This window comes from Equus quagga, chromosome 3 (assembly GCF_021613505.1).
Source record: "Equus quagga isolate Etosha38 chromosome 3, UCLA_HA_Equagga_1.0, whole genome shotgun sequence".
Taxonomy (NCBI): domain Eukaryota; kingdom Metazoa; phylum Chordata; class Mammalia; order Perissodactyla; family Equidae; genus Equus; species Equus quagga.
This window is the reverse complement of record NC_060269.1, coordinates 79675995-79689769: the sequence shown is the minus strand read 5'-3', so window position 1 is coordinate 79689769 and position 13775 is coordinate 79675995. Positions and strand designations below refer to the sequence as shown.

At 41.8% G+C, this 13775-nt stretch overlaps 1 protein-coding gene across 5 annotated transcripts in view; it reads left to right on the top strand.

The window, feature by feature from the left end:
* The window catches only part of BMPR1B (bone morphogenetic protein receptor type 1B), a 321441-nt gene extending 310662 nt beyond the window's left edge, over positions 1–10779 (top strand). For all 5 annotated transcript variants that reach the window (XM_046657287.1, XM_046657286.1, XM_046657285.1 and 2 more), the window contains 3 exons: positions 1569–1744; positions 5304–5434; positions 6950–10779. In XM_046657287.1, the coding sequence (XP_046513243.1) occupies positions 1569–1744; positions 5304–5434; positions 6950–7075 (433 nt within the window). In that variant the 3' untranslated portion in view covers positions 7076–10779. The remainder of the gene's footprint in view (positions 1–1568; positions 1745–5303; positions 5435–6949) is intronic.
* The last annotated feature ends 2996 nt before the right edge of the window (positions 10780–13775 follow it).

Genomic DNA, 13775 nt, shown 5'->3' with positions numbered 1-13775 from the left:
GAATTTTAAAAGGTTCTAAGATTGAAGCTTTATAAGGTTTAGTAAATGTAAACAGTTCTGAGATATAAAGAGAGGAACATCTGCCAGCCTTTAAATTTTCCCAAATGACACTAGATATTTTATGTTTTAGAGGATAGAGATTAATGCAGTAAGATCAAACCCAGAGATTTTGTCCAAAAGCAACTAGTGTTTTGGTAAGTTTGGTATTGTCTGTGACGCAGATGATAAATGGGCTATTTGGTGTACGTAACCATTTTCCATCTTGAGGGGAAATAATATGTAAATGCTTGAGAGTCAGTAGAGTGTAATGAAAAGAAAATAAAGCACTTCTTGGGAATTAGGAGTTAGGAAGGTTTATTCAAGATTTTCCACAAACTTCAGTTTAAAAATGAGTTTGGTACCTTTTCTGTTTTATAGTTGCTTCATCCACCAAAAGTGGGGTTCATTGGGGCTGGCCCAGTGGGGTAGTGGTTACATTTGGCATGCTTTGCCTCAGCAGCCCAGGTTCTCAGGTTTGCATCCCAGACATGGACCTACACTACTCATCAGCCATGCTGTGGCAGCGACCCACAGATAAAGTGGAGGAAGATTGGCACAGATGTTAACTCAGGGCCAATCTTCCTCAGCAAAAAAAAGAGGAGGATTGGCAGCAGATGTTAGCTCAGGGCTAACGTTCCTCAGCAAAAACAAAACAAAACTAGGGTTTAGTTTCTTAGTTCCTCTAGTGCCTATTGAGGTAGTACTTGTTAATCTTCTCATACATGCTTAGTGCTGTGCTGGCAGCGATTTTACACATCTCGTCTCATTTGATTGTCAACCTGTCAAGCAATAGTAGTTCAATAGCTTCGAGACGTGGGTTCAGAACTCTGGCTCCAGCTCCCTGTGCTGAGGCTGTGCTTCTCAATGCCAGTGTGCATATTGATGTCTGTCCATCCTGAATTTTCTCCCAGTCTATGGGAAGTAATAAAATGGTCACACTGTGAAATTTTCATGAAACTAAAGATATTATATTCAGTTATTCCTTTCCTCTTTTGATTATAAATGCATGTTATTTGGTTTATGAAATAATAGTGATCATAGAAAGCTTTTCTATAGGTCCCTGCTTATCAAAGTAAAGCACTTGCAAGTCTGATGTCCCTTCCTTCCCCCCCTTTTTACCTGTATGTAGATTTAACAGTCTCATAACACTTGGCTTAAAAAATACTGTCTCAAACCAAATTGGCATGTGCACATGCCAATTTTAAAAGCAAAGCTATTAAAATATGAAGAGAAGGAAGGTATTTTTTAGACATTCAGTAATATTTAGCAATTATTTGGAGTTTATATTTTATCTAGAGGTAATGCAATCTTATATGTTGCAAATTCATTCTAATTGTCATCTTCACTGGGTTTTCACCTGTGAACATTTAATATTAACTTTTGGCAAGAGATATTTTTCAAGGAAATGTTGTCCCCTGGAAGGCTCTCCTTTCCCCCGTCTCACTGAACCCTGGTTCAGGAGTCACTTCTATTTGTTATTTGTTGGTCCTCCTCAGGGCTGATAGTGCTTTGCTGTACTTTGTCCTTAGTGACACGAATGAAGTTGACATCCCGCCCAACACTCGAGTTGGCACCAAACGCTACATGCCTCCAGAAGTGCTGGATGAGAGCTTGAATAGGAATCACTTTCAGTCGTACATCATGGCCGACATGTACAGTTTTGGACTCATCCTTTGGGAGGTTGCTAGGAGATGTGTGTCTGGAGGTAAGTAACAGTGGAGCTTCTACAAATCCTTTCTTTCTCCTAGGAATCAGAGTTATTGCATTGTCCACAAAATCAGATTTTCTTTTTATTTCCCCCTTTTATTTCTGTTGATGGAGTCACAATCCTCCCAGGAAATGATATTTAACATCTTAGAATGATCTTTGACTGCCTCCTTACCTCCACCTACTACTGATAAATGTCTTGTAGGCATACTATCTTCTTGCCTTTTCAGAGATCACCCCCTTCTGCTCCATGTATTGTGTTCCTTCTCTCTTGAGCACTTCCTCCAGTAGTTGCTCCATCAAGTCAACCCTCCTCCCTACCCCTTCCGGCTTCTTCTTACCAACCTGCTGGGCCCCATCCACAACCCCAATGCCCCATTCCCTCTGACTTCCTCTGCACAGATGAAGGTAGAGACATAAGTGTGGGTGGGGCACCCATTCTTTAAACCCCTACTTCTTGATTTTCTATACTGCTTCCTCATAAAGCCATTTGAAGTCATCAGCTTTTAACAAAAGGAAATTAAAGCATGAGAATATTATTATTGTTCCTGGGAATATTTCTACAAGCATAAGGATTCCTTAGTAAGACTAAGTAAGAAGGCATCCTTAAATATTCAGAGGTTTTATTATTATTGCTTGTAGAATTTTGCTTACTGCTGCACAATCCATCTTTGGGTAGATTCCCACACGTTTTAAGTGACGAGCTGAGTCTTAGGCTCTTCAGTGTCAAGTACCCTGTTTCTGGTTCTTTCATGGTTGTGCTGGTTAACAGACCTTGATGCCACTGCGCTTCTCATGATGGTCAATTTGAACTCACCGTCATGAAAACTTAAGCTTGCCCAAGATACAGAAAGTGCAGTGTACACTTAAGTAGCACTGAGATTTGTTTTTGGACCTGCCGTCTATTATCTGTGGACCTTGGACAAGTTACTGAACTTTGCTTTGATTTTCTCATCTTAGAAGGAGGTGAATTATTGTATCTGTCTCAGCGGTTGTTGTGAGGTTTCAGTGATTATAAAAAGAATGGAAACTGCCTGGCACATAAATAGCACTCAGTACATGTTAACTGTTAATTAAAATTTTCATTTTGGTTGGTAGAGCCTTAACTTATCTTTAGATTCATATTTAAACGTAAGGAGAGACAGTTAATCGACAGCGTTTACTCTTTGGTGGAAAGATCGTCTTCAGTGCAGTGCCTTCCAATCTGGGAATTCTGAGCCTTCTACAAGCGTTTAAAACAGAGCACATTCCTTCTAAAGTGAGGGAACTCTTTTGTCCAAAAGGAAAGTTAACGTAAGAAATTTTTCCTAACCAGATATTGAATAAATCTCTCATCATAGTTATGAAGAAGTAACCAAGAAAATTAACGAATCACATGTGCCTTGATTTCATGCTTTATATAGATAAGCCTATTTTTAAATAATAAGCTTACACTTGTGTAATTAAGATAGGTTTGGAGAAGCTGAAGGAGCAGCAGAGTACAGGATTACTTTTCCAATTGTGTTTTCCTGAATATCTATAAAGCAAAGAGGGCCACAGGAAGCCTCTGTTTGAAAGCCTGTGGGCCAGAATACAGGTGAAATGAATCGCAGCTTAAAAACAAGCCAGCCTCATGTGAACAGCACGGTACTAATAGCGTCACTAGGGCTGTCTGCCTGTGGAGGTTTGAGAGGTATTCAAATGTTCCCTGATCTCTGTATGACATTGACATGTATTTGTCAATGCCATTAGAGTCCCATCTCCACTCCATACCAACTGTATGGCCTTGGGCAAGTTACTTAATCCCTCAAAACCAAGTTTCCTCCTTTGTCTAATGTGGATCATAATGCTATCTCATAAAGTGTGTGTGAGAACTTAATAAGATAAATTACATAGCACACCCACTTCCATGCCTGGTATGTAGTAGGCTCTCAACAATGAGTTTGTTTTCTCTTTCCAGAGAGGCAAAGCACAAAATTCTGTTCCCCAATACTGTCCTTTAGGAGATATTGGAAGTTTGGGGGCTTGTCTTTCTAGTCCAGATACTTTTGGATGAGTAGATACATCAAGATGTAGGCGTTACAAACTTCGGAAGGAAAGAGAAAATTTTGAAGTTTCAGGAGCAATTAAATGGCAGCTAATATGGAAAATTTTGATAAGGAGAAAGGAGTAAGGCCCATGGTTCAAAGACAGACTTGCCACCACCCGTGCATCAGTCCATCCAGGTAATGGCACCAACATTAGGCACTGAGGAAGATCAGAGATGAATTAGGTAGATACCGTCTTTGCCCTCCAAATGTTTCTAGAGCCATTGTCTTGAGAATTACAAAGGGAGGAAGAGCTGGAATGAAACGATGTCTCACATCCCTGTGCCTTTATTACCTCCTACAGAGATGAAACACAATGGAAGGGAGTGTTAACATAGATACCACGCGTAATTATGCTGTGCGGGCTCTGCGGGGCACAGCAGGAATGGTGAGCTGTAATGGTCTGAGAAAACTTTTGAACCCTCTGGTCCTTTATGATTATATATGGGTTTAAGTTTACGAGAAAGGGCATAATTCACACTTACAGATTTTGTCATCAGAGTAAACCCCCAGTGAATTAATGATGCAGTAGATACTCTGGCTACCTGGTGGTATCATCTGTTCAGATGAAAAGCAATACTTCTATAAAAGATGATTTAGGATGGGGAGGATGGGTGCCCTGGAAAGACTGTTCAGAGCAGCATCCTCTGAGGACAGAGGCCACTTAGAATTATTGTGAGGAGTTCATCAGATAGGATTGGAAAGAAGACACAGGCAACCTGCTTTCTTAAAGGACACGAGGAAAAAGGTAGAAATTAGGAAAAATGAAATGAGAGAGAATTTAGCATGATGAATGCTGTTTCCCTAAAGATGACATAGATTTGTATTTCTTAACCCTTCCTTCAACAACACTTATTCTTTTTCTAACAGTAAAGTATTCCTTGTAGAAAGTTTGGATAAATACAAAAAATTTAAAGAAGAAAATAAAAATCAGACAGTCCTTACACCTAAAAAACCATGGTTAATATTTTTAGGTGTGTATCATTTTACAAATTTTAAATGTGCAGAAATGCATTCTTATGAGAAAGCAGAAAAAAATGTAAATCTGACATTTTGTTAAAGTAGGATACAGTGCCAGATTTATTATGAGGTTCATAATCTCTACTGCAGTAATAGAAACAGTCACATATTATGCAGCATGAGTTTGGGATATGTCTGCCAAGTTTACGTTGAGATTTAATAACAGTTTTTTTTAAATTTGGCATATAAGAGCCTTTATAAAATTGAAAATAAATTTGAAGCACTTGTTTTATTTAGCTTTTGGAAATTAGAAAAAAGCTTGAAGACCTATAATAATATGATTTATTAGGCTTTTTATTCATTTTTTAAAATTAGATTGTCATGTGGGCACATTTTTTTCAAGATTTATTTTGTTGTTTTTCAACCTGAGCTTGTCTTTCGTACTGAACCAACTTTTCTTTGAGAACAGTATGTACACCTGACTTTTATTTCCACTTCACAGAAAATAACGTCATAAAACCATATTTTCAGGTATAGTGGAGGAGTACCAGCTTCCCTATCATGACCTCGTGCCCAGTGACCCGTCCTATGAGGACATGAGGGAGATCGTGTGCATGAAGAAGCTGCGGCCCTCCTTCCCCAACCGGTGGACGAGCGACGAGGTGAGGCCTCCGTCACCATGTGGCTGTGACCAACTTGTAAACAGACTTTTTCTCCGTTTGCCAAAACCCCAAATGTTCATTACAGGGATTCTTCTTTTTCCTTGTTTTGATGGTGATGGAAATGTGCCTCATTGCAATAATTTATATGGAGCTAAGTGTGGTGTGTTAAATTATCTATTCCTTTTTTCTGTTTGATTTTATTACTTCCAGAATATATCCAGTGGGTCAACGTTCAGCCTGCCTAAGCGATAACATTATTTCACTTATTTGTGGTGTCCTGACACTTGCATAAAGGCTGTAATTTCTCTCTGTGCGTTTTTAAAACATGATGAATTTTCCTTATGACAAACCCGCATACAACAGTCTCTCATTTTGATGAGAGGCAAGAGAGGCATCTGAAGAACGCAGTTTTCTGTACACAGAAGTGGGACAAGTTGGCTGCTGAGACTGCTGACAGCTATGGATCTGTGTTAATAAGGATGATAAAGTACGGTGTGAACAGGTCCAGTTCAGCTGGGCTCTAAGGAGGTAGTGGTGAAACCTAAGCAGGTCTAAACGGAGCTGCTCAGAAGGAGGAAACGAGTCGGCGGGCCTGGCCTTTCCTCACTCATCTCCTCCTGCTCCCCGGCCTCTCCGTCCACCCTCTCAGCCTGTAAACTCACTCAGAGCCCTGAGTGCCCTGGCAGCGAGGAGTTGGAGGCATCCCTACTGCCTGTGTGCAGTCATCAAACATGTAGCAAAGCCACCGCAAACCAATGGACAGGGCGTGTTTATAAACTAACTCTTCACTGTTAAATGCATTAAAAATCACCTGTGGGTCATTGGCTTTGTGTCTCATTACTGAAATGCTAAATAATACATGTGTTTTCCAACGAGCTGTGCAGAAAGCTTTATGAGATGCTGGAATTATATTATTTCGAAGGTGGTTATGGGCATTGGTGTTACTCGAAATCCCTTCACTGAGGATTTCTAATGAAGTGAAATTGTGCTTTTCAACAGGAAGACCAATAATTGATGTACCACAGGAGAACACAGGAGAAAGTTTTAGTGAGGCTGTGCACAGGCCATTAATCTTGTTAAATGGTACAGTGTGATGCTGTTATTGTAGCAGACGGCTGTGATTTAGGAATAACTGTGTGTGTTTGAATAGTATGGAACTAGATAAAAGATTTAAGCTTATCAAGTGTTATAAACAATCTGGGATTGTGGAGTGGAATACAGACTCCCTGGGTATTTCGTATTTGTTTAATGTGACTTCAAAGACACTCTTTTACAATCGGCAAAGCCACCTGCTTGTTCCTATCACAAGGAAGACATGAAAATCTGTTTTAGTCATTTAAAATTTGCAGAAGAAAATAAGTTTTGTGGAATTTTATGTCTACGTGGTTTTAAGAGTATCTTTTAAAAATATATTCAAATTTCAGAAATCCAAAACTAAAAGCCAATATCAGGTACCAACCATGCACATAATCCATTGATGTAGTGTTACTCCAATTTTCCTTTCTTTTCCCACAGTGTCTAAGGCAGATGGGGAAACTCATGACAGAATGCTGGGCTCACAATCCTGCTTCAAGACTGACAGCCCTGCGTGTTAAGAAAACACTTGCCAAAATGTCAGAGTCCCAGGACATTAAACTCTGATTTGAGGGGAAAAATAAGCATCTCTGGAGAAAGCCAGTCAATATTCTTCTGTTTGTGGGCAGAGCAAAAGATCTTCCAAAAGCATCCATAGTACAAGCCTTGAACATGGTCCTGCTTCCCAGTGGGTTCAGCCTCAACTCTCAGTGAGCAGCCTGGACAAAGACAGAGAAGTTCCCAGAAACACAGATCCGTTGTGTCTGTGTGTAGGAAGGAGAAGCCGCTTGGGTAACTTGTTCAAGATACGATGCATGTTGCTTTCTAAGAAAGCCCTGTATTTTGGGATTGCCTTTTCTTTTTTTTTTTTTTTTCAAAAAATGCTTTAATTTTGCCAAAATAAATAATGTAGATGTTTTAAGGTTTATAGTTTAAATTCTAACAACAAAAATTCTTCCCAGAAACTCTGCTGGAAGGTAAATTAAAGTGTGTTTTTCCATTGGTGAAAATGTGTTGCACTCTCAAACCAAAAGACAGTCTGTGAAATTGGAGATCATAGACTGAACTCATCTTGAAAGGCCTGGCCCTTGCCGCCTCCGACCACTCTGGCCAGCCCTGCCTTGAGGCTGCCTCAGCAATGTGAATGCACCTGGGTACAAACGCCACCTGCCTGGGACCACATTTTGGGATTCCCGCAGGTGACCTTTTGGAGCTTCAGAAGAGATGGAACAAATGAAGGTTTTATGTGACTTTATTAGAACTAAGTGTTGAAGCTATTCTTCAAAACCACTTTGTGTTTCTGATTCTGTTAGGCATTTCTTTCATGGTGAAATCCCTTCCTTTTCATTAGACACAAACAAACCGTTGTTTATGTGCAGACAGTTGACTCATGCATGCTTTTGACCTCTCAAATGAAAGGATCGATATTCAATAAAATAGCCATCAGTTGAGTTGAAGACAAAGCGCTTTAAAATTGAGCTAATTTGCTCTTGTGCTGTAAGGAGTTCCCATCCACAAGGTAGGGAGCGAGGGAGGAGGTGCAGGGGCCCCAGGGAGAGGAGGCACCCCCTATCTTGTACAGATGAAGACGGTTTCTTCTTGTTATTGTCTGTCTTTTTTGTGTCTGAGTTAAGGGAAGGAGAGGAAGGATATGTCAGTTTAATTTAACTAAATTTTAATTTAAAAATAGATAAATATAACCTCCTACTGGGACAGCCGAAGAGAGCTGTTGGAGGCCACAAAATATTCTGGCTGCTGTGATTTACTATTCTAGCATAGATATGGATCAAATATGTCCATCTTAAGTGATAATTTTACATGCTAGGAATGCTGACTCATTTTATTGTATTCTCATGATGTTCAATTCACTTTCTAATTTATTATTTTTTTCTTCTCTGTGGCACTTGTGCAAAACATGTCTTCACCTACTCAGTTATACGGGGTTTTAACTTTTAGGCAACACAAGTCAAGTCGTTGACAGGGCCAACACTCCTTAGCAACAGGAACCGAAAGTTCAGATTGTACACATCCCTCTCAACTTGATTCATTTACATTTTGTTGCTGTGGTTTTCCTTTGCTTCTTAGAAATTCTGTAGTGTTTAGTAAAGAATTGGGAAGTAGTTCTCCTTGGCCTTTTTATTTTGACGTTCCTTCCAGAATGCTCCAGGGGGCACTGTTTTATAACACATTTCACTACTTGGTAACTGAAAGATGGAAGGTTTTTGAAAATTGGACAGCTGCATGAAAAATGAGAGAATGTTTTTCTCACTTCTGAAGTGGACTTGCAGCTGGTGACTTGTGCATCCAGAGAACATCCCAGAACAGAGAGTGTTGTGAGTTGTGTCTACAGTTTGGGAGAATCATAAGGAGAAACAGAGTGGTCTGTACTCAGCATCCACTTCCCAGGGTTTCATAGCCGCATTGTGTTTGTAACAAAGAAAGAAGATTTTCTTAATCTTTGAATAGGAAAAAAATTTCTGTCTTTTCAAAGATGAAAAACAGTTGGTTCCAAATATTCTTGTAATCAGAATGCAGCTTTTATTGATGTTAAAATAGCCTGAATAGGAACGTAAAGGTTCCTTTCCCTTGTTTCGAGTTGTCTTCTTTGTGACAGCTTAGAAGGAATGTGTGGCTAGAACTACGTGTGATGATCATCTGAGCCGTGGAGAGAAACTTCAGTGCCTCTAATCAGATCGTCTGCAAACAAGTACCCTTTAGGCCAGTTAAGTGGGGACATGTTTGTGTTTCTCAGTTTTCCCTACGTTTAAGTGAGGTTGGGCTTACCTCTTAGATAAAAATGTGTTTTCTTTTTGGTAGGCTCTTCTATGTGAATAACTTCAAATTAGGATATTTTGTGAGGAAGTGATGATTTGAAAGTAAACTAGATTTCTAGAGAGGCATTGGTTCCAGTGAAGAATGGGAGGAAATTAAAAGAGTACCCACATTTCTTCTATATTATTTGTTTAGTTGCTTTGGAAGAATCAATAGCTTACTTTCTAATGCTCAACCAGATTCACGATGAACATTTAAAAGTTATCCCTGAGATACTTAAAAAGACCCATTTAGCTGTCATAATCTTTCAATAAGACAAGAATGTTTTTATGAACAGATTTTTCTATCTTACTGAAATCCACCTTACGTAGGGAAAACTAAATTGTTCTTATCGAGACTACCTACTCACTTCCGAATAATCCTGTTTGATTTTTACGTTTCTAGTGGCTCAGAAGTGAATTTTATTTCACTATTTTCTTTTGTCTTTGACTAGGATAAATGAGAACATGGAAATTAATAATGTAGTTGATTGCTTACTTTCAGGACTATTTCAAAGACTAAGATTTTCTTCTAATTGCTCTCCCCCCAAAAGGAATCCTAAATATTAGTTGTTAGCTAATATAAGTTTTGTATGCTAAGATATTGAGGTTTATAGTTTATGTATGTGTGTGTATATTATATAAATATATATGTATATATAAATATTATGTTCAGTTTGGAGTCTGGCACAACTCCATTATGTGGATTAGAGAGTAAAATATTATGGATGATAAAGTACTAAATGAAACCTAATATTTATTTATGAAAGTGTGTAGATTGTTAATTTACAAGTGGCGGTGCTGTGCACACTGTGTGTGAGGAGACAGGCCTCTGACCGCCCAGAAAGCACCGCTCAGAAGTCACGAGTGACCATTCTTTTCATTCTCAAAACATAAAGCTTGGTAGAAAACAGGCTAAGATTGTATTTGCAAGGAATTCTTTGAGGCATTTCTGCTGTCTGTAGTCAGGTAATAGCAAGTACTGAATAATGACCGAGTTTCACGTTCCTGGAGTCATGCATATGCATTAGAAGTTGCAGTGTTTTATGTTGTGGGTCTGCTCTGGTTCTTCTCTGTTTGTAGGTGGAAAGGCACTGAAAGAAGTACAGTGTTTTAAGCTTGAATTGTTCTGTAGTTATATCTCCTTTGAAAACACAGTCACACAGCAGTGGACGTGAAAGCGTGACACTAGAAGTGATTTAATTTAGCAATTATGATTCCTCTTGTAAAACAAAACAATAAAACAATGCCATATTTTTTGGAGAGAATTGGCAATATATAAGGGGTTTTGTTGCCTGTCTGTTTCAAAAGAAGACTCCTTTGTGTTCTTTTGGGAACCAGTGCCTTATTGAATTTGTATATACTGTAATTATTCAGGACTAGGGAACAAACAATTGTATTGTATTTGTTACAAATTGTATATGGCTTTGTTTTAACATTCCCCCAAATAAAATGGTTTCATTCTCCCCTTGGAAAGAACATGTCTGCTATTTTGTAGTTCTGCCTGTTTTCTGTCTTTGAAAATGTCACATCGTAACAGGCGGGAAGACAGCCATGAAGGAGAGTGACGCAGGTAAGTCTGTACATTTGGTGGCAGGAGAGCAAGAAAAATGGTCTGATGGCTTCTATTTTCTCTGTAATTAGGAGGCACAGTCATCTGTTGAGAGGGAGGGGAAAGGTAGGGAAGTCTGTGGTTTGAGAGAAGTGAGAAGGTTTAAAATTGCACGGTGGAAAATTACAGCCAGATGCTGTGGGCAATGCCGAGGGCCGGTTGAGATTGATGGTCCTAACTGTGTGGCCTCTAGACTGCCAGACAGCCTGTGTGTGAATCCAGGCTCGCTCACTCCCTCAGTTGTGTGACAGTAGGCATGTTCTGACCTCGGCAAGACTCAGTTTCTTCCCCTTGAAGATGAAAATAATATTAATGTCTACTGCATGGAGTGGTTCTGAAGATGAAATAATCCATGCACCGAACATGAGGTAAGCACTCAACTATTGCTAAATATTATCTATTATTACAAATTCACAGTGCCACTTTTCTGATTTTATTTTTCTATCAGTAACCCAAACGTAGGCACGGAGTCTGCAACAATTGGATCCATTCACGGTTGGGCTTTATTAGGCGTGTGCAGCAACAGATCGTGCAAAATAAGAATCATCATCAAGGGGATGGCTGATGTGGACCGGAGTAGGGAAGGGAGCTAAGAGGCCAAAGACACTGGTCAAAGGACAGGGAACTGTGATGGGGTTGAAGGGGTGTGTTAGCAGTTACTGGGAAAGGGGCTGTGGTCAGGACCAAGATTTCAAAGGGGGAGTAGCAAGACTAAGGACAGCTGAGCGTGTGTTCACAGGAGTGGGTGGGTTTAGTTAGTGGTCAAGATTATTGGTGATGAGAGAGGAACCCAAAAGCCTGGCCTTTTCCGTCTGTGTGGATTTGGAAGCCCTCAGGATGGTGACAGTCTAAAGAGAGGAACATTGTGAAGCAGAATCCTCTGGGGCCCCAGGAGAAAGCTAGGCAGGCAGTGAGGGCGGAGAGTGGAGACAGACGCTGGAGGGCCTGATGGCCTCGCGTACAAAGGAGTGGTCTTTCTCGCAGAGGCCGCGATCTGGAAGCAGCAGGACAGTGTGCCAAAGACCCCGTCCTTCCTCCCAACTGTGAGGACTGGGTGTGCAAGAAGGAGGCCCTTGCCGTTGCCCCTGAAACAGTGAAAACCCTCTGCAAAGAGAGAGGGCGGTGTGAGGTTATCTTCTCCTGGGCTGTGAGTTCCGGAGGGCGGCTGGGCAGGTCAGTTCTGTGCAGATCCACTGGAGGCTGCTGGGTCAGGGGTGAGGAACCCAGAATTGTCTGGGCGTGGAGAGTACGGGAAGCCTTGCATCTCAGTTCCTGGGGATTCAAAAGTTTCTCTGGTTGGCTGTGTTTAGCCAGCTGCACTTAGGCCGAGAGACGTCCTCCCAGCGCTGGGTGGTATTCAGAGCGACTCGGCTCACATCCCATGGTTTTCCCTTTCTCAATTCTGTGGACGTCCGTAATCTGAGCCCCAATCTGCTCCCCTGTAAAGTGGGATAAAAATACCCATCTCACAGGGCTCTCATAGGAACACGTGAGATGAATATGTGAAGAATGTGGTGGCCCTATGCCAGGCACATGACAGGTACTCGTAAATACTGCTTTTCCTGGCTGACATAGTTTTACAGGATGTAAAGCTAGCAACACATGGAACAGCCAGGGTGTGCTGTGGGTACACCTCTCCTGCCCTCTCTACACCCACTTCTATACGCTGTGGGCTTTCACAGGACTAGAAGGCAGATGGATAGTAGATCCCAGCTGTGGAGAACAGGTTCTTCTCTTGGCATTGGTCATTTTATAAGTTGCAAGCTTGGTGGTTCCTTCTGGTCATGGGAGCCAAGTACAGAAGACCTCACTCTGAGAAAGACTTCTGTTTCTGCAAAGTAATTCCTACCCTAGGTTTAGTATTAATCCACCTGTAGGGAGCTCTGGGACAGACGAAGTTTCTATGCTCCGTGCCTGTGTGCTGGCCCTGAGGGACAGACACAGAGTGAGGCCAGATCTCAGAACTCTGCGGCGACCTCGACTCAGACGGAGTCTCAGTCAGGGCCCTCACTGGCTTGACTGAAAATGTTTGCATGCTCTCCTAGGCTCATTTTCTCAGCAGGAATCCAGCCACCAAAGCTCCAAATTTGGGGTCAATGGGTAGTATCGGGCTGGGTCTGTGCCGCCACATGTTTTCCATGTAAAACACTTTTGCTCTTTAATTGAATTTTCATTCTTCTAGATGGAGTTGAATTCTCTGATTAAGCCACAGGACCCAATTCTGTCTTTTATTTTACCCAGGTTCCAATCTCCATATTGTCACTACTTGCTTAGTCCTGACAAACCCCCGCTGAGAGTCAGTCTTGAGTCCCTGTCTGCCAGCCCTCAGGAGGGGCCTTGCTCCCACTCTGGCTGAGAGAAGCGGTGGGAGCAGTGGCGGTCCGTCTCAGGACACTTCCTTCTCCAGTGGCTCTCACTAAGGGGGGGCTGCCGTTGCTTCCCTGCCTGCTCCGTAGCTGCTTTCTCTCCACCCTCGGAGCCGCCCCCTGCACATAAAGAAGTGACCAGTGTCCTGTTCCAAGCTGAACCTGTCTGCGGGGCAGTTGCTGCAGCTCCGGGCATCCTGTGTGCCGGGCTCGCCTTTCACTCCTCCCCAGAGTGTAGTTTGCAAACTTCCTTTATACTGGCCCTCTGAGGCTCTCTGCTCTGGACCGCCAGCTCCCCGGGGCGTTCTGATACAGCTCTTCCGAGACAGGGGTCCCCCCTCACCTGCCCAGCCATATCACCTGGGAGCTGTAAAACCCTCCGTGCCCAGGCTTGGCCCCGGACCCAGGCAGTCAGAACCTCTGGGGGGGGGGGGGGGGGCGGTAATCAAGGCACCCCCGGGGCTAACACTCTTCAGGTG